The sequence below is a fragment of the Larus michahellis genome, chromosome 9 (assembly GCF_964199755.1).
Source record: "Larus michahellis chromosome 9, bLarMic1.1, whole genome shotgun sequence".
Taxonomy (NCBI): domain Eukaryota; kingdom Metazoa; phylum Chordata; class Aves; order Charadriiformes; family Laridae; genus Larus; species Larus michahellis.
Window position 1 is genome coordinate 11,817,324 of NC_133904.1, and position 27,984 is coordinate 11,845,307.

The 27,984-nt window shown below is 40.2% G+C and overlaps 1 protein-coding gene and 1 long non-coding RNA gene across 6 annotated transcripts; one reads left to right on the top strand and one right to left on the bottom strand.

Moving 5' to 3' along the window:
• Positions 1 to 6: 6 nt before the first annotated feature.
• SPPL2A (signal peptide peptidase like 2A) lies at positions 7 to 27,929 on the bottom strand. Of its 5 annotated transcripts, XM_074601533.1 has the most exons (17): positions 27,695 to 27,929; positions 23,920 to 24,039; positions 22,463 to 22,645; positions 21,562 to 21,651; positions 18,138 to 18,271; positions 15,831 to 15,982; positions 14,746 to 14,842; positions 13,635 to 13,736; positions 12,872 to 12,953; positions 12,487 to 12,561; positions 11,714 to 11,770; positions 11,503 to 11,556; positions 10,967 to 11,066; positions 10,037 to 10,114; positions 9,527 to 9,687; positions 7,364 to 7,397; positions 7 to 2,724 (listed from the first exon to the last, which is right to left on the bottom strand). In XM_074601533.1, exons 1-17 carry the CDS (start codon positions 27,746 to 27,748, stop codon positions 2,693 to 2,695), a joined length of 1,605 nt encoding a protein of 534 aa, XP_074457634.1. In that variant the 5' UTR covers positions 27,749 to 27,929; the 3' UTR covers positions 7 to 2,692. The 5 variants fall into 5 exon arrangements, with proteins under 5 accessions (XP_074457634.1, XP_074457636.1, XP_074457633.1 ...); XM_074601535.1 differs by lacking the exon at positions 11,503 to 11,556; XM_074601532.1 differs by lacking the exon at positions 7,364 to 7,397.
• LOC141748867 (uncharacterized) lies at positions 637 to 7,433 on the top strand. The gene is made up of 4 exons (XR_012589123.1): positions 637 to 748; positions 1,774 to 1,953; positions 4,611 to 4,777; positions 5,087 to 7,433. It is a non-coding gene; the product is annotated as an uncharacterized LOC141748867 (long non-coding RNA).
• Positions 27,930 to 27,984: the final 55 nt, after the last annotated feature.

The following is a 27,984-nucleotide window of genomic DNA, read 5'->3' on the forward strand; positions in this document are numbered from 1 at the left end:
CAACTATTTTTTTCCCAAGTAACATTTATTAATAACATTCTTAAAGTGATAACTTAAGAGTCATAAGGGGGCTCTTGTCAGTAAACATACAATGAAAAGGCAGTAAGATTTTTATATTAAAGTATGACTAAAAAGGCTTTTAATATAGTGTTTAGCCCAACCAAATTTAATATTAAAAACATTCAAAATTGCTAAAAGTGTTGCAATCAGTTCTATTGAACTTAAAAAAACACCCTCATTTCAGTAGTCAATACTAACCTATTTATATAAAATTTTAAACTCCATTCTTAATTTTTGTAAACAAAGCACCTAAGCATTTGAAAGAAAGAAGTTAGTTTACATCCCATTAAACTGCAGCACATGTGTGTGAAACTTCAGGCATGATCAGGCATGGAGCGTAACTAGGCACAGAACAAGACAGTTCCCACAGCCAGCTGCTGAATACACTTAACATTGCCAAAGGTCGTCTTTATTTATACTAATTCCATTATCATTTATAGCTGAAAATTTAGTAAATCCTCCATGCAGACGATTTCAAAGAGAAAAAGGAGTCATATTACATAGACCTGTGAAGCTTCTGAGGGCTTTGAGTAGTGCGTGACTTTGAATGAGTTATGACTTCTTTATCTCTTTCAGGAATTTTCAGAAGCTTCTACATAACCATTTAACTTTGGCAGATACTGGTCTTGTCAAAGAGCATGACAACACATCAGAAGACAAGTTTTCAGTCTGCTGTTGGAATGCTGAGGTACACTGTAATTTATTATTAAGTGCCAGTGAAATAAAAATTGAAGACGGTACGTATTGTGAGGCTGTCAGTTCAAGTTTAGGTCAAGATAGTCAAGAGGGGCAACCACTAAAATATGAAAACTGTTTGTAATTTGTTTTCTTAGGGAAGTTGCAAACAAGGTGGTTATCTGACCTGTATCAACTGGCACCATGGTCAATCTGTGTGAATGGCAACAACTGATACTCGGGCTGTAAGTTTGCCCGCTCCTGACTCTTGCGAACAAAAGTTTAAACTTGATATAAATTACATGAAGTGGCGAATTTTCAGTAAGCCTTTGTTAACTGCCAATATAGATTTACAATTGTCTTAATTAGCATACTTCCAAAGTAAATCTTGCTAAGCGAGATTTAATCTGGTAAATTTTCCTGAGCCAACATGCCCCAAACTAACTATAAATGTCTGGAGGTGACCTTCAGACGAACACCGAGGCACTTACTTGAGGCACTGCAGGAAAGCCTGCACTGCCATTGCCCAGCATGTGTTTAGTTGGTTGTTTTCGTGAACTTGTACTGACTATAGGAATGACATTCATTTAAAGAATAGGAAAAATGTTTTAACAGCTACCTGACATTAGCACTAAGTGAACTCACTGGTTTCCTGTTGTTGCCTTCTCCACTTTCTTTGGTGTAAAGTGTTAGCATTACAGCTATACAAATTTTCTATGCCTAATCCCCCTCAATTTGCAGTTTCCCAAAAAAAGAAAAAGTGTCAAACAAACTCAAACTCTTCTAAATGCAAACTAATGATTTAAACTATTTCACCTTTTCCAAGTCTTTAAAAGCTAAAACAAATTAAGATTAAACAAGTTAAACACATGCATTGGCCTTAACTAACACAGGCACTACTAGCACTATTCAAACCTGTTGTTTTGTCTATCAATTGCAAAGAATTTCAAATATAGTTTAAAAAAAAAAGTATGGTGTTGATGCAAAAGCTAAAAAAATCTGTCCTGTCTTCCCCCATCCCTTTGAACTCATCCACAGCCAAATGAAGACCACAAATACAGACCTAGTCTCAATGGGTCAGAGAAGAACCAGGCCAGAGTTAACATTTCCCCCCACCCCCCCCAAATAGCACTTCTTGAGCAAAAACCCTTTTGCCTTTTGCACCATCTTGTTTGTCAACTATTCCAGGAGCTACACTGAAGTTTCCAGGACCACTGTGTAAGTACCTCCTCCCTTTTATTTTTTTAGAAATGGTTGGCAATGTATATAATCCAAAGACTTGCATCAAAGCTTAACAATTTTCACAATTAAGGCATAAGCCAGTGATACTACAGAGGGGGGAAAAGAAAGCTCACAACTCCAAGCTAAATTTGCCCTGCTATCTATTTTATGGCTTACAATGTACATAGACTAACATATGCACCGTTTATTCAGTTGTGTAGTAGTGGCACTATAGTTTCATTCTTTAGTTGCTATAGTTGCATTACTATCAATCTTTGCATTCAAAATCTGGAGAAATCCTATGAAGGTCCTGTACCTTTTTTTCTTTTAATGACACTTGACTAGTTTTAATCAAAATTAAGAAAACATTTAATGCATCAGAGTGATATGGGCAAGCAACTCTTATAAAAATATACTGTATAGAAACACATTTGGAAAATTGCATAGAAAATATCCTTTTATTTTAAATCAAAATAAGGCACGGTTTTACTAGCTATGATTTGGCTGTAAAAATGCAAGTCTATTTTGATTACTTTTATGTAATTAATAATATTTTTCTATAAAAATATAGGTGCAGGAGTAAAAAAATCCTTTTACACAGAGTAGGAAATACTCTATTGTAAAACTTCACCAAATTTACTGCAATTCCTTTGTAGAAAATTTGAATACTATTTTTAATCAGGATCCTACATGTTATTGTCCTCCAGGCTGTTCACTGGCTGATGCTGTGCTTTCTTCATTTCCTGTATAATCCAGGTGTTCCATCATCTAAATGTAAAAAGAAAAAAAAAAGAAAAGAGAGAGACGGCTCTTTATAAACAAATACTGCTTTTCCCCCATTGGTCCAAACTATTTGTTAGCTAAGAGAAATATAATTAAACATGTGTTAGAGTGCATTTTAGCAGCATACAGATAGGAAGTCCTCTATAGATCAGAAAGTACTCAAGCTAACAATCAGAGCTCTCTGAGCTGATGCTTTCCACTACAAAAGCATTCTCCAACCAAGGATCCAAGTCCTCTAGTGGAAGTTAAATTTATCAGTCTAAAGTGTCTCAATTATTACATATAGAGAACAAAAAAACCTAATTGGGTTAAGCAAATTTTCCAAAGACATGGTTTGCAGAACTGGAAATAGACCCTAGGATTCTGCCTAACATTTACAGGTAGCAAGCAATAGTTTGAATAGAAAAGACTAACTTTCTCTTTGCATGACTGTAAAGGCTAGCTATATTACAGTTAGTAAAAACTAACTGTACTGGCAACACTTCTTTGTAAATTTTCCTTTTATTTTTAAAAGGGTAAAGGAAATGGAATTGTAAAGTCCTGCAACAGAAGAGAATCTAAACCAGATTATTAAATAGACTGATTATACTTTCCAGTTAATGTAACCTATTAGGTCACCTGAATAACACAAGACAATGTTGTACTTGTGACTAAAAAGCAGCCTGTTTCCCTATCCAGTGCTACATTGCTAGAGGGCAACGAAGGCTCTGGTTTCCTTCCTGGGACAAGGCATTGAATAAATTGCAGAGGTAATAAACACATTTGTTAGCATGACAAACTGAGACCCATTGGGCTTCAGGATTAAGCATAATTAACAAGAGGCCAAGGATTGGACAGTTTTGATAGCTGACAACCAGAGAGAGAAAATAACAGAAGTAGTAACTAATGCTGAAAACCAGACCGTGTCAAGGAGCTCATATGCCCAGTGTGGCAGGATTATTAGGACAAGGGCACAATGCGTTCAGCATCAAAAGGTAGAAAACCCTACACACGTTCTTCCATAGTGGCATATCCTGCCTAGTAGTAAAAAGGCTCCCTGTCTTTCTGTAAAACAGCCGCTCACCATGCGAGTTCTGAGCTGGGCAGATTTCCACGTGTTGAGGACACGATTGCTTTCTTGTCTTACTAGCGCCTTCTGGGGAACCTCGGCAAGACAAAGCCAGGCTCCAACACTGTTGTGTCACATGCACTGTAGTGTGGTATAATTCTATATATAGGGCAAAGAGAGTTGTCCCATTAACTTCTCTCTTCTTCCCTAGCCATGACCCACCTCTATGCTGTACCTTCTTTTATGCCAACAGAATTGGTTCATTGCAAGCTGTACAAACATACCTTATTAAAAGCAGGTTTGCTTAAACAAGCTGTTTCCCAATCCCAATGTACCAACATGCTGTGCAGTAAGTTGGCATGACAGTTCCAAGGCAGAAACAAGTCACTGGGACTTGGGTAAGGCTTACGAGAGCCTAGTGGCCACAATATCAATCTGACTAAAACCAGAAAAGGTGTTTCACATCCTCCCTTTATGTGTCAGAATTAAGACAATATGAATTAAGGCAGGCAGCAGTCTTGCCAATACACCCAAGAACTGAGTTAGAGCAATAGCACAACCTCAGTCCGGCAGTGAATACCAAGCTCCTGTGCTAATCAGAATCTTACATTCACTTCGGTTTATCTAGAACTTTCCCCTGCACTGTGACCAAAACCCCACATCAAAAGTCACCCAAAGCAAAACACTCCCTACAATTACAGAAGTCAAACCATCATTTTGAATGAGGATTGAAGTATTTGTTTCCAGGAAAAAATAACAACAAAAAACCCACAGGCAGTATCAGACTACATGAAGTAATGCCATGTATCTTCCTTCATCCTAGGGAGGATCACCCAACAGCTGGCATAGAGAAGGTAGTTTTGGTAAGCATTTTTGTAAAATGTTTCCATATTAAATGGACAAGATGCTTCCAGAAGGAAAAGTTAACACTATTTGCAACAATTCAGTGTACGCCAAAGTCAAAGATTCTTCTCTTAATCCTAGATCAAGGTAAGTGGCACAAAACGTACTTATGCTGAAAATACCACCTATATGTAAATTTTAAAGTCTCTGCTTGATATATCAGATTTTTAAGCTAACTTTAAAACTAAAACGGCTACTAGAGCATAAAGGGTGACTGGGCTTTTTTGATATACATGTTACAAGGCTAAAAAAAAAAAAAAAAAAAAAATCCATCCACCCCATTTTTAATCACGCCAGCAAACAAGAACAGCCCACAACTTGAAGTTGGGGACAACAGATGCCTTTCTAAAAGCATAAGACTGCATTAAGCAGCTTTTTCCACAAAGTGTTTCTCAGTTGTAGGTTCTCTCAGGACAACCCCATCCTCAAAGCCTCAGCACAAGCTGCAGGAATCTTTATGACAGCCATCAGCAAGATGAAGGTACCGTGCTAATATCCTGGACAAAGTTATTGTTTCAAGCCTCGAAAGAGCCAAAGCAATCAGACTGTATATTGCGGAGAGCTCAAGAACATTTTTAAAATGGAAGAGATTCAGAAGCTTTTCTCCCACATCTGAATTCCTGACAGTTTTTTGGGGGTGGGAGAGTGGGTGGGTGTGCGTCAAGATAGATTAAACATAAATATATTTCAGTTACAAAGCTATCTCCTAGCATGGTGAACTAGTAAAAACTGAAAAAAACCAACCAAACCCCAGGAAACCACAGAGACAGCCGAAGTAGAACTGGCAATACAAACTCCTACCTGTAAAAGAGTGCATAGCAGCCGTGCACACACTTGCCCGCAAGATTCACTCTGATGATGTTGCATTTGCATAATTCTTAACAACTTACAGCTATGATTAATCTGCAGGTATCTAAAAATGTGACAAAGTTACAGTACTAAACAGCAGGTGCATGCTGTGTAACATGCCAATGACAAATCTCTTAATTTATTATTTCAAAGAGAGATAAGAAAGCTTCCTAACCACTTCAAATGGACAAACTCAACTTGCAAGACTGTTCTATTTAGAAGACTTCAATGTTGCATTAGTCTACTAGATTTTTCATTATGTTACTAAAATGATTCCATAGATTGTACTGATACAAAAACCAAATAGAATTTTTAAATTAAATCAATAACTGGGAAATAAGTATCAAATTAGTTTATCATGCAGGCATACATAAGGAGCATAAGCAATCCAGACAACCTAGAAAAACCTTTATTAGACACTTCACAGCAGCAATACTGCCCATTTGGTGGTAGGAAAGTAGGTATGTTACTCTCCCAAGAAATCCCTGTGCTTCAGTGAATAAATAAAATCTTTTTTCTGTGCAGCAACTCATTGGAGCTCAAGACTACTCAATAAAAAAAGCCACACAGAGCATAACCAGAATTTAAGACCGCATCATTGTGCAGAAACAGAAATGCTTTCAGCTAAGCATTATGGGACCTCCGAGCTATCTTAGGGAGTCAAGCATTTCCCATATGTACAAAGTAGAAACTGAAAAATTGAGTTTAACAATCCTATCCAAGAACTTGAGCGCACACAGAAGAATGTTAAGTTATAAAAATACAGTCTGGCCACCTGATTTTCATTTGCTCTCAACCCTTCCCACTTCCTAACCTCTGCTTGGGTTTGTATCTAATTTCTTTACTATTAAGGCTTTTTAATGAGACTTAAATTGTTAAACTACCCTTTATTAGAAGAAAGAAGCTAATGAGAAAAGTACTTTTTAGTTCAGAATTTAAGACACAGCGGGGCAGAGTTCACCATCTCAAATTGTCTTCAGTGTACAGGGCAGACAAGCTACACTTTATAAATAGATGTATAACTCTAGCCTGCCAACTGTAATTCAAGATTATATTTAAATGCTTAAATTCTGCAACAAGTTGGAATTTGAAAGCTTGCATTGCTCTCTCCATGCTGTACTTGAGACAGTGGACAGTTAAAATAAATACATCAGTGTTAGCAGTCATGAGCAACAGCCTACTGAGGTTAAACCTTCTCGCTGCCATCCAGCAGCTGTGCAGCAGCACAACCACAAAAGCTGGTCTGAGTCCCCACTCCCTATCCCACTTCAAGCACTGCAGACAGTACGGGATAAAGTATACTGTTGAGTAATAAGATGATAGAGGGACTGTAGACATGATTACTAAAGGCAAATTATAATGCTGAACATGATAACAGATGACAAAAAAAATTGTTGTTTAGCACTAAGCAGGTTTTCATGTCAATGCAGTGGCACAGAAAAATTAGGTGAAGGACTTCCATATAGGTAACAGCAGGGGAACTAACACCAATTCTAAATATTTGAAGACACTCATAGAGATTTGGGAAATTATCGAGTAGACAGGCATCTAAAGCCTGCCTTCAGGCTTAGGAATCATGGCTCCATTGGTACTTTATATTAAGTTTTCCTTTATTCCTTTAAACAAAGGAAAAAAACCCCTAAGCATAAAAATAGATTTATAGCTTGTCTTCACTTCTACCCTCTTCTATTGAATTACTCAGAAAAATTAAAAAGAAGATAGATGCAAAAAAGAATGAAGAGAGGAAGCAGAGGGGAAAAAAAAGAAAAAAGGAAACCATAAGATGATTAATAAATTTGCATTAAAAGAAGGCCATAATCACACCTTGTAGCAAAGGCGTCCTGGAGGAGTCCGATACCTAAATAAAATTCATTCCATTATTAAAATCATACACAACAAAAATAAAAATCAGAAAAACCCAAACCTCAAAAAAGCTAACTAATGGACTAGAAACAGACAGCAGCACTCATGAAGTTTAGTCACCCAATACACTGTACATGCTCTTGTGCCCCTGTTCTCAGGATGCTTTGCTCTAACAAGTCTGCAAGGTTTCTCTGCTCCCGTGAGGACAAAGCAAACCTCTACTGCAGCCTGGTCACCCTCGTCAATGGGACAGCTCTGCTCCAAGCCAAATCACCATGGTTATACGAAAAATAGTCTTCTGTCACCTTTCTGTGTCTTTCCTCCTCAGAATGAGCACTGAAAGTTGGAGATTTCAACCCTGGGGTTGTGTGGGGTTTTGTTTGTTTGTAAATTCATTAAGGACGGTTCAAAGGGCAGCTTTACGTGGGGAGGACAACACATGAGAAAGAGCAACACTGCAGCATCCTGAGAGTGCAACTTGAGTCACACCCTCTGGAAAAAAAAATTACTATAGAAATGTTCTTCAGAAAGTTATAGAAAAATAGGAGTTAGTAGTTACACAGAGGTGTTCAGTCACAGACAAGTCTAACTCAGGGGTGGTGGAGTAGGGGTGGAAAACAACATTTTAAATTGTGCCAGAAATGAGGTCATCTGACCTCAAAACAAGCTGAAGTTCAGAGCAGTTTTAATCCTTCAAGAAACCAGTTGAAAGGACATGAAATAACTACTATGGCAACATAATTCTTCCAAGTATGAGTTTTGCTATGAGAAGCACAAGAAATTTTTGTCGCTAAAGAGAGTTGCCAGATTTACTTGGGCCAATCTTACTCAGAACCCAAGTGAAGAAAATAAATTTCAAAGCTGCTTCCCCCCAAGAGACCCAGAGTTACTGGGCTTCATATACGTGACACGGCTTATTTTAGAATAGCAAACAGTCACCAATTTATACACAAATGCGCAGTAAGCTAAATGCAGTCTGAGCTACAGAGAAATATTTCTACTCCCTGGACCTATGAAAGGAGAAGAGTTGGTTTTGTAGACAAAAAGACAGGGTATCTAGTTAAAGCTGAAGATCTCCTGAGTAATTTCATACCTAGCCAACCTCCAGCTGAAGCAGGTGTAGAACATTAGTTAGATCAACAAAAGGCAGGATTCAGCTGATAATTCTATAGGAGCTGCGTGCCTGCAGTGTTACGTTTACAAGAATTACCACCACCTGATTTCCATTGGGTCACCTAAACCTTGCAATGCAGAAGTTGAAAAAGCAGGAGCTGCTCGTTTCCACCATCAACTTCACATCACCCACCTCCCCCTGCAAGAGGCTGCCCATTCTCCAAGCCCAGTTCAACACCACCTAGATACGGGTGACAGTTTCTGAATTCAAACAGTATTGGAATTTAGGTCTCAAAATTTAGAGTAACATCGAGACCGGTCTATCTTGTGATAAATGCCAGCTCACAAGGGCTACTGGCACACTTGGTTACTACAGCTAGTCAAATCGGGGGGAGGGTGCACATGTCCACAGGCAGGGAGCTGGGGGGGGTGGGTTAAGGACTGCAATTCCAGGGTAGTGTTAGAGATAACCAAAGGGGAAACACAGAATACCCACAGCAGCGTGCACACAGCGTGTGCTGCAGTAGAAAACAGTTGTATAACCAGCCAGCTATTTTGTTGCTGAATGCTCCGTATAATCCTGACAATGCAGGACACCAGTGATGCACGGAAAGCTTCTGAAGTTCTAGCTGATCACCAACTTTTTGAACTGTCTCTAAATACAGAACAAATGCAGGTTGGAATCTGCATGTTTAGTTCAGTGACTCATGTTATACCACATCAAGATAGTTGAGGAATGTTAAAACATGAAAAAACATTTCAAAGAAAATAGAACAAATGACTTTTTCCCATGAGTACTGAACCAGCTTTTTCATCTCCCTTACGCTTTGTTCTGCCGTGTCAACTACTAGACTAAGATTTTCTAGGAGTAAAGACTATTTTTCCTTATTAGTTCCAGAAGATAACACGAAGACTAGCAAAAATTGGGTTGTGGGTGATATATTACCAAGGACTTAGAGAAGCATATACTCAAAGGAATTAACAACAAAATACTCAAGGCATCCAACCTACCTGGTAATTGCTTCCTTTCCAAAACTTCTTCATCTCTTTGCGCCTCCAAGCAACAAGTGAGCTAGTAATGAGTGTACACGGTACAAGATAGAGAAGGGCAGGCTGTCCCATCTTCATTAATGCCAAAACAACAAAAGTCAGCACCATACCAACGGCATAAGCTATATTAAAAAAAAAAAAAAATTTATACATACACGGTCAAGAACAGGTGAATTTTTAAATTAAGTCACTCAGTACCAAATTGACTTTTTTTTTTTTTTTTAAGTATTATCTTCCTTGTCAATGTAATTGAAGAAGAGGGACAATTGGTTGCTCTGTATTGGCAAGCTGTCCAAAAGCAACTGACTACCGTAAAGAATACTCACCTTAAATATGGGCAGGCACATTAAAAAGAGATTATAAAGAGATTCTTGACAACATTGAACCTTTACCTGAAGAAAACTATCTAGTTCTGCCATTTAAAAAAAGCTAGCATGAAGATTAGCATTGTTGAAATATCCCATGATTTACCTATTGTACAGGAAATGTAGTATACAGAAGATGAACTTGTTTGAACATCAAATCTGCGACAATAGGCAACCAGAAGCCCTTGAAGGGGGGGAAAATAAAAAAAAGGATTAATGAAATAGTCAGCCACGATTTTTTTCCTCCTCAATCCTCCAAATCAAAGCAGCGTAAAAAGAATTTATAATAAAACTTCCCATTACTGTATGTTATCTTCCTATTTATTTCTGGAAAGCCAAGAATCAGTTTAAGAAATCTTACGGTAAGTCTTGAAAATCAAAACCATAATGGAAATATAAGCCAAGTGAGCTTGGTATTAAAACATGTTGTTTTTTGAAGCAAGCTAATTGCATTGTGCCATTTTCAATTTTCTAATACAGAAGAGTAACAACCTAGTTTTAATATTTTTCTTCAATAGGATTTTAATGCTCACTCTTAACCATCAGCAATTTTGCCTGCACGCTGTTCACGAGATGGTGCTTTGTGCCTGGCTTCAGTAATTTGCTCAAGATTCCAGCTATGGCAAAATTCAACTCTTCTGAGAAAGATGGTAAAACTTGATAATACATTTTCCGTTACCTCACCTCTAATTAGGTAGTCTAGGATACGAAAATACTGTGAAGTCAGAGAATATTTGCTTTCTGTGAGATTTCAATGAGATTTAATTAATACTAACAACTGGATTTATCTGTGGGACTTGTATTTACACCGTACAGTGTGATAGAAAAGCAAACCCCCTTCACTGTGTCAGTGTTCTGCAACATACTAAGCTTTCTTATATTATGGCTTTTGTTGTATTCTGCACTGAGAGATCAAGGCAAACCGCTGCATTTGATTTAGTAATTAATTTGTAGAATAAACTCTAATGTAAGTCAGCTGAGAATCAAACCCCAAATATTTAATTGTAAGTTACAATTGCCAAAAACATTTGCTCACCTGGGACAATAATGTCTCCAAAACCCAACAATGAAAATGGCATGTCACACAGTGTCGATGCAGAGTATTCAAGTCTAGGCACTCTAATAACCACAGGTAACTGTAAAACAGTATTTCAGAAGCCCACAATAAATCTAATCTAAAGCATCCTGGTGGTTTGGATTTTTTTTGGTTTGTTTGCTTAAAAATTGATAAACAGTTTTAATGTAATTATTTTCTTTGTAATGCAGAACTTCAAAATAGGTAGAACCTGAAGTAAAAACCAGAAACCAACACACAGAGTGAATAAAGCTTAAGGTAACAGGTAGGCTGGAATTTCAGATTTACAAATAATATGCACACAGCGAAAAAAAAGTCAAAACAACATTTAACCATCTAATGGGAAGAACAAGTCTGGATTATTAACCTAACTACAGAGTATTGATCAATGATTTCCAGGCCCTGAAGAGAAATTTGGACAGTCAGGTTTTCCCCAAAAGAATAGTCTTTTCAGAGGGAATCATTTAAAAATCCAGTATCTGAAATACAATCCTTACTTTCTCATGGGGAGCTGAGCGTTCAGTAGGGACTTCCACCAAGTTTCCATCATTCTAGGATCAAACCCAAGTCAACAGGCATTTAATACTTAAGAGAAAATCGCAGAAGCTGGCTATATTTTGTGAGAAAGTTATGCCGAAAAGCACGCTATGAATTAGCTACGCAGCGTCAGTATTTTTAAGTTGCACATATTGAAACAACTGTTCATACCTTCTCACTGTTTCCAAAAGGACCAGCTGCAACTTCAACCATTATGCTTGCCCCGTTCTGAAATTAAGGTTATTTTTCAAAAGTTAGTGGTTTAATACACCAAAACATTCATACTACATTTACAAAACCTGCTTGTACCTCATCTTACAATTCAGGATTGGAAAAATCCCAAATATCAAAAGAACACACTAGAATTGTATACAATACAGTATTATAGAGTATTGTTTTACATTAAAAACATGTAGCCTGGCCTAAAATGTCTGTTTTTAAAAGAAGCAGACAACAAATCCACTAGATGCAGCTGGAATTTTAGAAAAAAAATGTGTCAGCTTTTTCTGCCATGAGCTTTCGGCTTCAAAATAAAAGCAGGTAGGCTTGCACGCGGTTCATACTGCACTGCGAGCGAGCCCCGCAGAAAGCACTAGAGCATGTGCCAATACACGGGGGTTAAAAGCAAAAGGAGGAAGAAAACTGGAGGACAGTAATTTCTCATCATCACGCTGTCACACAACTGGGGACAGCTTACTTCTGGCCGTGCGATTGCCGAAAACTTAGTCATGTAACAAAATCTATGGTGCATACAGAAGCACTACGCTCTACGGCCATACAAGATGAAAATTTAGGCCATTGCTGGCTTAAAAGGAAAAAAAGAAAAGGAAGTCAGCATTTCTGCATCGAGAATACTGAAAACACTAATCTGTTTGACAAAAATACTGCCCCAACAACCAGACAACATTTTTGGTTTCATTTTAAAAATAAATTCACAGACGTACCTTTGTGATAAATGGTGTTATGAAGACAAAAAACACGTCGTATAGAAGGAGAAGGCCTAGAAGTATCACACAGGACTGGCAAAAAAAGAAGAAAGTATTACGGTAGGTCTTCAAGGACTGCGTAGCTAGATTCTGGTACCACTACTGTACCACCATCTTACCAAAAAAAAAAAAAAAGTAAGAAGAACGCCCCCAAACACACTCATCCATGTTTTAATTCTAGCGTAACATTTAGAACAGGATTGATTCTTTTTAATAGTTACTAAAAATGGTAAAGATTTTTTTTTAATATATATTTCTTGAGTCTTGAAAACCTACTTGCTGACACTAAACTTACAGATTCATGGCATTAGAATACTTTCTTAAGGTAAGCAATTTACAGTACCTTAAAGTTGGGCATTTTCAGTGTTTTTATAAAGTTTAGGCAGAAAGCAACTCCCAAAATATCTTGCAAAATCCAAGCCCACCTGGAAATAAGAAGACATTTTTACACATTGTTCAGGATGCTGCTGGATTTTAGATTTTGCTAGAAATAGATCGCAAAATGGATTGGAAAGCAAGAAATGAGTTTTTAGGAAGCATTGCTACCAAACCCACAGAAATACTAGTTTCGAGATGGCCAGTTTACACTAGCCTCTGATCATAAATAGGTAACTGTTCTTCCTCAGAGACCTACAGAGAAAATGAGTTGAAGACAGGCCAGAAGAGGGCCTGGGTGTTCACTCATACGACTGCTCACTTGACTGGACGCCCTGCTTAACATCTGCCTCAAGGTGCTACTTAGAGCTGTACTAGGACATTTGTGCATTTGTGGCCCTGTGCTTCCACTGGACCATAGGAAGCAGAGGTCCTATGGTCCCTATGCTATTCTTGCACTTTTTTTTCTTCTGTGGCAATCATTAGCAATCAAGCTAGTTCTTCCTCGTCTTCATAATGTATTGTAACTTCAAATTACCACACGGTTCATTTGTATAGCTTTGTTCTCTATAATTCCCATGCTTGTTAAGCTTCATAAATACTTTCATGACTTTTTTGAAATCAGCACTGGAGTTTAGAAGGATGCTATGCTCTAGGATTAGTTATATGATGGGAAGTTCATTAATGACAATTATTCATATTACTCTTTTAAGTCCGAGTGCATCACTCACCTATCTTCGTTTCGAAACACTGCCCAGACGACAGCTGCTGCTATGCAGAATGCAGCAAGAAAAATAAGCCTCACTTCAATGCTTTTGTTGCAACATGCAATCCTGAAAGAAAATAATTAAATTAAAAAAGAAAGCCTGCAACAGCCAAAACACATGCCAGTGCTATTGCGGGTCCTTAAGCTGAGAAGATGGTCTCATCCTGAGTGCTTCTCCTGGGCCCGTTTGTTCCATCCGGACGCAGGTGGCATTACTCTGGCAAGTCCAGCACCAGTCCTTCTCTGGGCTGCGTTAGCAACACGCCCATGGAGAGCAAGCCAAGCTGGGATTTGATGGGAATACTAGTTTTAGCGACCACATCCAGGGAAGGCGGCAAGCAGATTGATTTATTTAATCCATTTCTGTCATGTAACAATTATGCCAACAGAACTATGTCAGTGAGGGACAGTCATGTCGCAATTCCAGAAAGAGGGGGTGGTGGGGAAGATCAATTTTAGGACTCATAATACAAGATAAAAAATGGAATAACTATATATTGCAAAATTGTGAGCCCATATCCGTTTCCACTGCCTACTCAATTTTCTGGGACAGTTCTTGAACCGATACTAACTGAGAGAAGTAACGCCTGTCCTGCAGCTTATGCAAAACCTGCTGGCTCTTCTACCCGATCTCCACCTTTGATGGGCTACTGGATCACCTGGTGCTAATATCCTGTACTAAGTAATACGCAAGCATAGTCCTAGGCTTCTGGGCTTATAAGCATTGCTCTTTTGAGGAAAAGAACCATTTGTTGCATTAAACATTAGGGGTTTTTTTAAAGTGAAAATACAGGGGAGGAAACAAGGACATTCCCATACTCACTAATAGCTGCAGGATATTTAACTGGGAGCAGCAAGAAGAGGCTACCTGGACACTGGTAACACACTGCTGATTATGCTATGGATGCCTTTAATATCTATTAAAGGAGCTTGTAATTTCTTTTTTAACAATCTCACACACTAAAGAATACAGGAAACAGTTTGTCAAACTGTTGTATTTCACACTATCTTGAGCAGCAACCAGAAAATACCCAAAAGAAACTTTACATTTGTAAGAACTGAAATGCGTACAATACCTGCACTGCCCAAACGATATCTCTCCTATCAATGCCGCAAGACAGTTGTAGAGACTCATTGCAGACGCCAAGCAGAAGACTGATATTATAACATACACTGAATAAAAAGAACGGAAGATGGGAATCAGTGACAAAATACAATAGAAAAAAGAGCAAACAGGACGCAAACACAACGATGTACATTTGATATAACCTGTTCACAGTTACAGCACTGCTCGATACAGCCATTGGAGACTACAGTCAGCCCATTACAGAAAGTGCTGAATTCTGAGTGTCTCTCCTGTGACAAGAGTTCTCATCAAGCAAAGACCTGAGTTTTTAAACTTTTGAATTGAAAAACTTCTATTTCATTTTCCCTCCCTTTAAGAAATACATTGCCTGTTACTGCTTTCGCATACTTTTATTCGGTTATGGCTAAAACCAAAGTGCTATCTTACAGCTACCAGCTTTCTCAATTTCTGGTAACACTCCTCACTTCAAATTTTCCCTTTAATCACTTTGTTTGCTTATGCATAAAGTTTTCAGCATCCCCAAGACCTGCCTAATGATTCTAGTTGCAGGATTTGAGGGCTGAAAAAAAGAAAAAAAATCAACCAACAGTTTGGAAACGGTATTTTACTGAAATTGCATAATTCAAGAACTTAGCTTATTGCTAGTATGCTTGAGTTTATTCCATTATGGTAATGCCATTTCACCTGGTACTTTAATTACGGCCCTGCAACCACAAACTCAATGTCAATGTACAAATACCTAACGAAAGCTTTCACTCTAAATACTACTAAGTTATCATTGCCACCTTCCCAGGAACATCAACACATATCATGTACTTTATTTACTAGTCACTTCTCCTCCACATTTCCTCATTCAGAATAAGCACTGTCAAGGCAGCCTTTGTAAAAGAGTGGAATAAAGCTGCTCTCTTTTTTAAGTAGCAACTACATCTTTTCAACCCTCCACTCATACCTGGAGAGAACGATTTAAAAAATTACATTAATTTTAATTTAGAAATCTAGCTTTTCAGACTTGGACACCTAATAAGATCATGCAGAAAAATAAGCCAAATGAGATTACCCATTGTTTCTTACCTAACCATTTGTAGAAGAAATAAAGTAAGACCAGCATGACACAACAGATGACAACAAACAAGATAACTGTTACAGGGGTGAAAGTAACGTTTTCTTCCTTCTTCCGTCTTGTTTCTCTCTCCCCAGGACTTGCTATTGCTTTCAAATTCTCACTGTTTTAAGAAAACAACACACACATTTACCTCAGATGACAGATTATGAAAAGGTTTTACTATGACCAGAATTCTGGGTTATAAAGCATTTAGAGTCACAGCATTTCAGTCTAATCCTTCATACCATTACTAGACTTACAAATACAGAAAAATTGTATGCTTATTGTTTGAATTTCTCTCTTAATGGAGAAAGGAACTTCTAACCTAGCATAGATCACAAGGAAAAGATTCTTAACTGCCCTCCTTTCCGGTTGTGTAGTGACTGCCAACTTTAAGGAGTACCCCCCACCAAAACCCTGATCCATGTGTGGAAAAACAGTCCAATATCAAACCTCTTAAACTCCTTTTCAGGATGCATGCACTCAATGCTATTAGTGCATCACCTCTGACTACATAATTTCTCGGGCTAAATGTTGTCAATCTGATAAATATGACTATGATAAATCATGGGTATTACACACTGTTTTAAAACGTCAATGACAGACATTAAGCGTCTGCAAACCTCATTCATGTTAGCAGAATGAAGGTAACTAAGTACTAGTTGTTTTACCCTTACACCTCATAATTACAGAGTAAGTGAAAGAGAAGGGGGTGTAACTCAGGATTTTCACTGGGAATAGTATTTCTGTGCATATATACTCCATATTTATACCTCACCATGCAAAATAAGGAGACTTAAATTGTCGCGTTTGTTCTTTGAGCAGATAGCCCTACTCCTCTTGAGTACAGACGCTAGTGCAACTTGCCCATCAGATAGCATGTTCCTGGCGAATCCCAGGACCTACCTACAAAATGCTGAATTCAGCACTGAAAGAGCTACCTTCAAAAGAGAAAAACCCACAGGAGCAAGGCACTTTGTTAGATGAATCACCTTCTCAGAGGACATGCTTTGAATAAGCAGCTTTTAAAAAAAAAAAAAAAAAAAAACGAGCTCACCCTAGATTTATGAAAGTGCACTTTAACAAGTTTAATATAATTACATCTAGGTATTTTTCAATATGGGAGACAGCATCACATTTTGTTATTTTAGCATTCAGTGCAGCCACACCCTATAGCACTGCAGGGTAAAAAAGAAGCATAATCAGATCCAACCTCTAAAAAAAAAAAAAAAAGAAACATGCACACCCCCCTCCTTGTACTTCTTTAATCTCTTTAAAATCACTAGATTTGCATAACTAGTGGGAAAGAGGTACCTGCTGTTATCACATACAATCCACTCCCTGTTGTTCTGGGGAGCAAAACACTAGAACGCCACTGAGAACGGGAAGCCCCAGGTAGCAACACACAGTGCTCCATTCAGTGTCCGCAGACATCCAAGAAATACTGCAGAATATGCCTGAAAGGCCGGCTATATCCAGTTAAACCCCAGACTAGACACAGTTCTTGTGCATCGAGTGTGCTTCACTTCACTAGGCAAAGCAGCACACCCCCCAAGCACAGGGCAGAAACCCTTACCACCCCTCTTGTCCCTGCATTTCCCATTTCCACTCCCGCCCCTTCCCTGCACCGGGACTGCTGCTGCCTCCTTGCCCCAGCCCAGTCCTAGAGCTGCCATTGCCCCCGGCTCTCTCGCTCCACCAGATAATGCACAGAGCTGAAGCAGATAAGCCTGGTTGGACTTTTAACTGTCTGGAGCCACCCAGACACAACCCAACAGCGTTCCCCAGGGCTCCCAGAGACAGCAGTGTGGTGCAGAGACGTCCCAGAGGGTGCTGCACAGCCAGCTGGGATGGAGCAGTTGTACAGATCCCTGCCAGCACAGGCACTACATACAACTATGTGTGTACCTCTTGGATCACTGGATTTTAAGTGTGTGATTGAAATACCTACTTTCTATCATGGATATTGGTGTATTATGATGCTAGTTATAGGGTATTTGGTAATTTGTCAAAAAGTTAACTCATTCCTCCTCCCAAGAGCTGTGTTATCCCCCAGGGACTTTTACAATCTACTACTCAAGGTTCCTCAGAGACCTACGTGATTCTTGAAAGGTCGCAGTGCTCAAGCATTTCATGGCAAAGCAGCTAATTGCACGTAGATGTTCTAATTTTTTAACTACCAACCTAAAAGAACATAATTTCTCACTGATCATAGTTACAGTCTTCACAAAATTTGTAGTCCATGTAATTTAAGCAGTTCTGTTTAACAAACTTACAGTTCTGCTACTCCGCTCCAGTAGCCTCCTAGTGCCACTGTGAACACTGCAATTAGGAAGATGACAACCATACTGTAATCAAACTCTGGCAAAGGTGGCGAATACAGAGTCACGTTAACTTCACTTCCAAGCGCCTGCAAAATAACATACAGGTTGGTTCATAAGGACAACAAAGAAATTACATTGCTTATTTTCCAGCAAGACGCACATCATGATTTCCTGCTCCACACAATGCCGAGAGCAAGTTTTCACCTTACTGCACATCCCATATATTTGCCTCAGTCGTTGCAAAGAAGCAATGCTTTCCATGCTGCCTTTCTGGAAGGTCAGGTTTGAACATAACCCCATTACTACCGCTGTGGAAACAGACCACAAGGCAAAATGGTACTTCTCTGCATTCTTTCAACACTTCTCAGAAACTGTGCCTCTAGCCCAAATGCTTTTCATCCCCCAAATATACCAAGTACTATCAAAGACATCTGCTCTGCACAAAAGCATATCCGAGTCAATCAACTTGAAATACAAACTCGCAGGTCCACTGAGATATCAGCAGGTCTGCCTCTAGCTCTTGACAGCACTAAACGCACAGTTCAGATGCGGGCACGATGCTTCACACAGGACACAGTGAAAACTCAAGGTGGCAGAAAGTTATGTACTACCAGCTTTACACAAATGTGATTTGAGATGGATTCAAAAGAAAAGAAAGCAGTTTCACACTACTTAAAAAATGTAAAACCAAGTAAAAAACCAATAATCTGAAGGGCACTGAAGAAGATGGTAGGGAGCGCAGAGACGTAACTGGTACTGAATTGTACAAAAAATCTTGAAAGCAAACCCAAGATGCTTCCACTTGACTGAAAGGTGAGATTTAAGAAGCAAAGAAAAGATGATAATTTGACAGGAAATGGGATGTGGTAGGGAAGAAAAGGTTGCTGTTGTAGTCAAAGTCAGTTAAGGTGTCTAAAGCAATCCTGCAGTGAAAACAGACTTTAGAGATGCAGCAGAAAAATGGATTTGTTAACAGGCTGCATGTGGGATAAAAGCAGGAGGGGATGAACATGCCAGACACGTTTGGCTATAGGAAGATCAAACGGGCAGTGAAGAGACTGAATGGGAAGCCGCGTAGTGCAGTGGAATACACTGGCCATATGTGAAGAAAGCTCATTCAACTCAGCATCTGAATTATCTAATTATGGTTATTAACCTTACTGCAGGCTAAAGAAGTCAGAATCATTCCTTTGCCTGAAGTTATGGAAGTTCAGAAAACAAGAAAGAAAATTAAATTCTAGTGAAACATTGAAGTTGTACGAAGTGGAACATAACATTAGACAAAGGCAAAAAAAACCCTATTCAAATTACAACATCCTGTATGTAAAGAAACAAAATAAACCAAAACACAGACAGACACAAAAAAGCTCCAAAAAACCCCAAGAAACCTAAAGGCTTATACATTTTTAGTATTCAATTCCAACATGTCTTATTCCAGTTTTTCCTTTAAGTTTCATAAATCTTATAAAGCATAATTCAGATTAGAATCTAGAGTGATTGTTCCTTTTGTTCCTATTTGTTTTGCTCTTCACTAGAAACTTGCGAAGTCTCAACTTCCAGCACAGAGAACGTCAGAATCAAACACATCGCATCAGGTAACTCCTCTGCAAGACAGCGGGCCACTAACTAGGAGGTTTATAACACTCTGCTACTGCTGTCAAGACTCATAATAAGCCTGACTTGCATGAAAGCTAAGAGATGAAGTCTTCTGAAAAAGTAGAAAGAATGCTTTGACAAACCAGCTACCCTCAGACTGGTACTGTCTCTCTCTTCTAAATAAAAGGAGAAAGTTGGAAGCCTTGAAAAGAGTTAAAATAGAAATAGAACCGTTGCTGGAAGAGTACAATAGCTCCCAGCTTCTAAGCAGCACATATCATTCAAAACAACAGCTGCCAGTCACACGACAGAAGACTTTGACCAAAACTACATCAGAACTAGTAAAGATCACTCGTAGTCTGGGCTGTGTTTTATGAAGGCAGTCTCATTATAGGACAAACCCAAATTCTTTGATTCAACAGCAGTGTGAGACACCATCTGGCACACTAATCCACTAGCAAAGTTACACTCGTGAATTACTACAGCTGTACAGAAGTGATTCCACATGACACCAGCCAAGAGAGAGGTGCAGAGAAGATTCAGAACAAATGAGGGATCTAACTCTGGCCTAGTTTCCTTTCATGTTAGTAGGGCGCATCTTAAGACCACTCAACTGGGGAAACAACACTTGTCTTGCCTGAAGGAACAAACCTGAAGACAGAGGACAACCCGAACCAAAACACAGTGTTCACCAAGACTATGTCAGACTGGGGACAGTCATCACAAACCTTCAGTCATGTCAATGCTCGGCAAGAACCAATCTTTAATGGGAACAGACAGTAAACAACCAAAGTCCTATACATCTAGGCATGGTTTCAGTTTGCATACTTACCTAAGACAACCTCCCATGGCAGCTCTGAAGGTTAAGAGCAGAAATGGTGAAGTGAGCTTGCAAATTCAATCCAAGCAGCTAAGACTAGACAGGTTAGTGCTAGCCTCTGCTATTCACAGAAAAACACATGCAGTGCAACTCCTGCCTAGCAAAGCTGTTTTAACACTAAATAAAACACAAAACAACAACAAAATAACACCAGGAAAAGCCACACTGAAGAGAAGAGACTGTTTTCTTTAAAACCCTCTGCCATATTCTGTATCCTAATATTACATGTCAAGGAAAACAAACTCCAAACACCCCCAAAACAAACTCCCCTGCTTACAAAGCGTAGGAGATACCACAACTGCCACATTTTAATGAGACAGGCTTGGCATCTCACCACAAACTCATCAGCAGAAACTCAAACTATACTGCCAAACTCCTCTGTAAGAGCTGCTGTCACGCCATATAAAGAGAGCTCTCATCATCTGGCAAAGACAAAACCACCCTCACGCCTTCCCTCAAGATCCAACCTGATAAGGTACTGCTTGCCTGAAAGATATCGCGCCAGCAGATAGAAGCTCAGCTGCTCTAGCTTCTGTGCTGCAGGAACAGCCCTCTCAGGCTATAGCTCTTGACGTACATCAGGCATCTGCAATTGTATACAAATCTGCTGGAAGGCTGATAATCTCGTTTAGCAGGAAGACTTCTAAGATTACCCTCCCTCCAGTTAGGTATTATGTTTCCCATTCTTAGTGTTCTAATTAATCATTCTCTCAAATTAACCTGAATAGGAAGACTAGCACTTCCACGACTTAATATCCATCTTCTTCTATGAGACTGTGAGCAGTATCTATGCACATTCAAATGAGGTAGACATCCATATCTGACCTGAAATTATTTTATTTATTTGTTCAAAAACGTAAGTTTATACAAACCAGAACATGCTGGAATTATATTACTCACCAGCTGCATATCTACTATGTCACTATATCTCATAAGAGCAACTGGAATAGTCACATCTTCAAAATCAGTCTTGTTATCTGAAAGAGGAGACTAAAAGAGAAAGTGTCAGTGATCACCCTGTTGAACCTACTTGCAAAGCAGGTTAGAACCCTAAAAGCAGATTATCCTTTAAATTTCAGTGTATTGGGTGTGTGTGTGTGCTTATTCATCACTTTTTGCAAAAGGTCAATGAAGACAGATGTACTTAAATCAAAACAGGTGATACTACCAACACATCTGGATTCATAAAGTTCTTGTGCTTTTATAGTACCACAAGGGATGATCAAAACTCTGCTTTTATTCTCTATGCTTTTAAAACAGATTATCTTTTTATGATAATCACATACATTCATAAATTGAAAATATTTGTAAATGTTGCAGCTGTAATAGAGAACAACAAAGCAACAGAATTATCTGTAAAGGTATCTCAAAATGCCTTTTTTTATTTCCAATTTTGGATTACATTTTCCTGGCTTATTTTTGTCACACTTGCCTAAAACAGTATCACCTAAGATTACAGGGAGTTCAGAGGACACTAAAATGAGGGAAGGATAAAGACAAGCATTTGCATTCAGAAACATGACTAAAGGGACAGATTAAAAATGCAATTGAGCTGTACATTCTTTTAGATGCTGTGAGACAGCGTTGCACAGAGCTTGGAACGACCCTCTCGGTCTCAGGACCAGCAGTCGAGCCAGCGCAGCACCCTGTGGGGCAGGTTAAAGGCTCAAGCTGGAATCCCACACATCGCCGGGGTCCTCTGCTTTTGGGGTTTCTCTCAGCTAACCCTGCACAACCCTCATCAGGCCAAATAGGTGAGATACTCTTTCACTACAGAAGAGAACTGGCTGATGTAACTTACCAGCCTAGGTTTACTGGCAATCAACAGCATTTTAGCACCTGAACTTTGTGCAATTCTTGCTTTCTCCAAAAAAGTGCAGTTTCCTCTCATCACGACAACTGCTTTGTCCTTCATTGAGCCAGAAGGAACTTCAGAAGAATTGCAGAGTACCGTAGAAGTCAGGTTTTCCAAAGGGCTGAAAGTCTGCCGTGAAGAGGGAGAAGAGGAACGTGATGAAAGTAGGAAATTTGATGCTATGAACTAATCTAGAAGACATTACTATGCTCCCTAATTTGAGGTTTGCCAGAAAGAGGCATAACGGAAAGGAATCATTAATTCAGGAACATAAAATCAGAGCAGCAGTTTCTGCAGCCTACAATACTGAGGGACACTGAGAGCAGAGTATAGCCAAAATATCTGTTTCCAAATGCAATTTCATGGCAGTTGTTGCTGTAATTTAAACATAAGAAACTGCTTATATAGGAAAATAACTGCTTGCAGTTCTGGGGAATCCAGTGTACGCTCTGTGATATTTCCAGGCTTCACAAGCCAAAAGAGCACTGACGGATACAATAGAACCAGAGTTCTGAAGTACAATGCTTGTTCAAAAACAGTTGGTGAGCCTGATAACATATTACTTCCTACAAAAGAATTAAAAAATAAATAAATAAAAATTTCTATCCTTATTTCAAAGTTCAATTCCATATTGACAATTATTTTTAAATTATTGTCAGTTTTCTTTAGTTAGTCAAAACATCCCTGGGGACAAAGTAGCACAGCAAAAATGTTTGGGGCAGACAAAAGGTTTTTACTCTGTTTTACACTGAGTTAACCTGCTAATGAGTGACAGAAGGGGAGAGAAGACTGACTTGAGTACTTCCAAACACAAAATATTTCCTGTTTATAAGAAGAATGCCTAAAGAAAAAAAAAAAAAAATTGTTTCTGCCTCACACCCTAGTTTGGCTCAGAGACACACACTCAGAAAACACGGCATGATGATACATTCCAGATAATCTCCTATTCCACCAGATGCATTCAAGACGATTAAAGAGAACATCAAACTGATGAATCAAAGTAAGAAAACTGTTTCACAAGTTTATATCATTTTTTGTAAACAAATAAACGGAAGTTTTACTCCCAAATCTAAAACTTGGACATACTGATAATACTGGAAGAAAAAAAATTTACAATATCAGTTGAATATATAAACATATTTAAAACCAGTTCTAAACACAAAGAGAGAATCACCTTTGTAAACTTTAGAAGCTGACTTTTTAAAGTACAGAAACGCTCACTACAGAGATTTTATTTGGGAGAGGGGAGGGCGGCGGGATAGAAGAGGGACACCACACAACCCAAACAGGTAAGCATTCAATGTAGCACCTGTTTAACTCAAAATTTTGAAGACCAGTTATAGCTGACGCAAATTCGTATTGCATTCTAGTTTTCTTAGGCAGTATGATTCTAAGGTACTTACAGCATTGTCCAGGCTCTTTGGAAGAGATACCCAATTGGAATTGTAAATTATGCAGTAATCCTTTGTTACTGGAGGCACACCATTTCCAGAAGCGTGCAGGATCCCCTCATCTGCAGCTACCTGCAATAAACCAGCGAGTTCCAAATTAAACAAAGTTCAGAATATCAGTATACAGATACTCCTGTAAAAAGCTGTTAGGAAGAGAAAGAGCTGTTTGGAGAAAAGGAATTTATTCAACTAATTATTTTACATAATGATTGATTCCACAAGAGATGGGTAGCTTGAAAGCAGGATGGAAAAATAGTAAAAATCAAGTCACTGTAAATACAATGTATCTGTCACATGTACAGTTCATGTCACCAAGTAGAATACCACCAAGAACCCAGGCAAATTATTTCAGATTCTTTATCCTATGCTTTCCAAAAAGTGTAAAATTTTGCACAGAAAGCAATTAAAACAGTACATGGAAAAGTGGATTGAAGTCTTTCCCTCATTGCAGACTCCAGAATTTCCCTTACTAATGAAGGTTTATATGGCAATTCCTAGAGTATTTTTTATCAAATAACTCTAAACACAAAGAGATCAACTAATGTACTTTCAGAAGAATCTGAAATAGTTGAGGAAATACTGGTGTTTCATAAGATCACTCTTCAGAGTCCTTCATATGTTTTGTGTTATTTACTAATATATACGAATTTTAAAACTTCTGATAATTTTAGGGATACCTACTTCTCCCCAAACGTGAATATACTAACGAAGGTCAGGTACCTAAGTGGATAAATGAACAGACTAAGGATTAGATGTTGCTACAGCTGCAAAGCGGTGAAAACAAATAAGCGTCATTTGTATCTCAAAGAATAATCACCTTAATAAAACTGGGAGATGATCTCATTTTGACTGTTTTTCTAGAGAGAGAAACTGACCTCAGTATCAGGAAGTATCAATAGATTAAAAAAACCCAAACAAACCAACAACCAAATCCTGTTGTAAATGTCACGTTTGCCTGAAAGAACACTGAGATATTAAGCTAGAAGCAGGCATGGGTAAGGGGGGAAAGCCCAAATGTTTGTCCGATGAACAATGCGAATCATTAGCCGTGCTATAGAGGCATTTCTCCTCAGGCTAGTGTATCGGTATTCTGCGGCAAGTGAGAACTAGAGAGAAAAGAAAAACATGTGACAGTATTGTTTCAGAGGTTTATGTCTGCCTGGGTTGAATAGCAAAAAACCTTCTTCAGAGGAATCCATTATATTGGCCATAGCGCGTGAACATCTGCTGGGAGAACTGTGTCAAAGGGCCTGAGCACATTAACTGTTTAACATATAACAGTCCTTCAGCTGTCAGCTAAAATAAGTTGTTCCACAATTTACGGTCAGCACAAAAATTACCAAGCTTCCTTCTTAAGTGCACTCACCTAAAAGTGTAAGCTAATGGCAAATTAAAAGCAATAAAGACTTCCAACAGGTGCAAACCCCAGATGTTTCCATCCATTAAAAGCTCTTTCTGCTTCATGAAGTAGAATAATACGTGTTTTCTGGGCTCCCGGAAATCAAGCGTTAATGCCACACAAGCGTAAGTCTACCTAGAAGGAGCGATTACACGCTTATTCGATATGCATGTTTTGTTTGGCAAGCTTCCTTCTCTGGGGATGAATCAGGAACCAAAATTCGCGCTCACGAGATGTGGGGAGGGAGGACCACAGCATGACGTTTACCCTCATGTATTCATCAGCATTTAGAAGCTAAAAATGAAGAGAAACACTACACCTCACTTGGAACATCTCCACTGAAATCCTGTTGCATCCAGATGAACTTTTATTATTTTCCAATTGCTTCAGCATCCTTCTTTCACAACAGACGAGGGCTACTAGTTTGGGTGCATGGCCCTGCAGTCAGCTGTGCTGCCCAACAGTATAAAACAAATCTTACTCTCAGCATAGGCGCAAAGGAAAAATTTCTTATTGAGCACATTTTCAATCCCGTTACTTTAAGTAGAAGACTAAGAGTGTGTCCACAAAACCACTCCTGAACAGATTAACCTGCGTCCATCGGCTGACCTGCTCCCCCATAAAAACGCTCCCACGTGGCGCAGAGGCGTGACCACTCTCCTCACCTAAAGGGGCATCAGCATCTCCTTTCCCTCCAGGTTCAGACAATTCCCAACACCCCCCCACCTTCAAACAAATGTCTTCCTACTTCTGTCAGCTAGCTCCCCCATCATATTTCCTTCCTTTACCACCTTTAAACTTTTCTTGTATAATTTTCCTGTATAATATCTTTGATATAGAAGAAGACATCTCATACTGTCTCTTAATCCTTATTTTTCCTAACACATCCCTGTCAGTGCAGGGACATAAGCTTGGGCTGACTGTTGAGCTTTGGACTGCACTGGTAAACCCACCATGCAGAATACTGGAAGTTAGATGAACCAGTGGACACAGAGACAAAACGAAGCCTATATTTACAACATCCGTCACAGCATATAGATAAGATGTACAAGAAATTCAAAGGTACAGAACCAGGAGAAGGTATTTTGTATGTAGCAAGTAACAACGTAAACCTCACAGAAATGTAAAAAGGTAAGGAAAAATTAGGCACGAACAGAACAAGCACCATTTTGTAGTTCTGCCAGTGGCCCCGTGACACACAAACTGTCCCCTCTTCCCTCCCTCCGAACATTGCGACCCAGGGGAACATGCTCAGAGAGCAGCAGTGGTCCTTCCCCAAACACCCACTGCCTCCCCCAGCATCAGCTCCCCATGCTGTTAGTCTCAGGACACTGTTCTTGAGGCTGAATGACCAGGTCTAACGCTCACCACTGCTACAACCGCGTTTGTGGAGCAAAGGAGGAGGCAGGACACGGGGCCTGGAGTCTTACAGGAGGGCAGGAAAAGCTCCTTCCCTTGTCAGCAGCAGCAGACCACTAGGGTGAGGAGCAAAGCCACTCTCAGAAAGCCCCAGCGCAGCCGATGACAGCTACCTGGGGCTCACAAACAGTGGGGGAGCACTTCGCAGAGACACGAGCTGCTTCACCCAAAGGTGCTCTCAAGGCACTGACGGACTGCGCTGTGTACCTACTGCTGAGTGCATCCACACTCCTGACACGGGAAGGTGCCCTGCCTTACCAAAACAAAGTAAAAATTATGTTAAAAACGAGCCAACAAACAAAACCCCAACAACAAAACCTTTTAGTGAGGCAGCATTTAACACAAACACGCCTTTCACACTGCTGAAGATCACTGAGATCTGTGCCTTCCACTGCTCCATGGGGCAGAAGACGAGCTACCGCGTTCCCACAGGGACGCGCACCTGTGCGCAGGGAGAAGATGCCCCACACAGGAGCCAACATGGCACCGAAGGTGAACAAACCGAAAACCAGGACACAAACACACGCCACCACCTAACCCGGCATCCCAATTTACATACCTCCAAAAACAGCACCAGCCTTTATCTACCCAGGCACCCGGCACGTTTGTTATCCACACCCGCCAAGGCGTGACAGGAGCCGGGCCGGGCCTGCGCCGCCCGGGGAAGGGGAGCGGGCCGGGGGCCCTGCCTGACGCCGGGACACGCTCCGGAACCGCGTCGCCGCCGAGGCGTCGGGGGCACAGCCCGGTCCGGCCGGCGGGAACGGGAGACACGGGGCCGGGTCCCTCAGGGAAGGGTTCCAGGGACAGAGGGACCCCCTCGGCCGGCTCCGCCGCCGCCGCCACCCGCGGCCCCGCCGCCAGCCCGCACCCGGCGCCCCCCGCGGCGAGGGCAGCGCAGCCGCTTACCGTCGGGAGCAGCAGGCCCCATAGCGCGGCCCACAGCAACCCCGCGGCCCTCATCGTCCTCCGCCGCCGCCCGCTCGGGGAAGGGCCTCGGCTGGGCTCGGGCTCCCCCCGCGGAGCCTTTCACCGCCGCCGGCTGCCGGCGGGGCGCCACTTCCTCTTCCGTCCGCCGCGGACGATGGCGGCTGCTGCAGGAGCTGCCGGCGCGGGCAGCGGGACGGCGCGGCCCCCTCGGCCCGGGGCGGTGCTGCTGGCGGGGGGGACGAACACCCCGGGCCGCCTCCTGCTGCCGG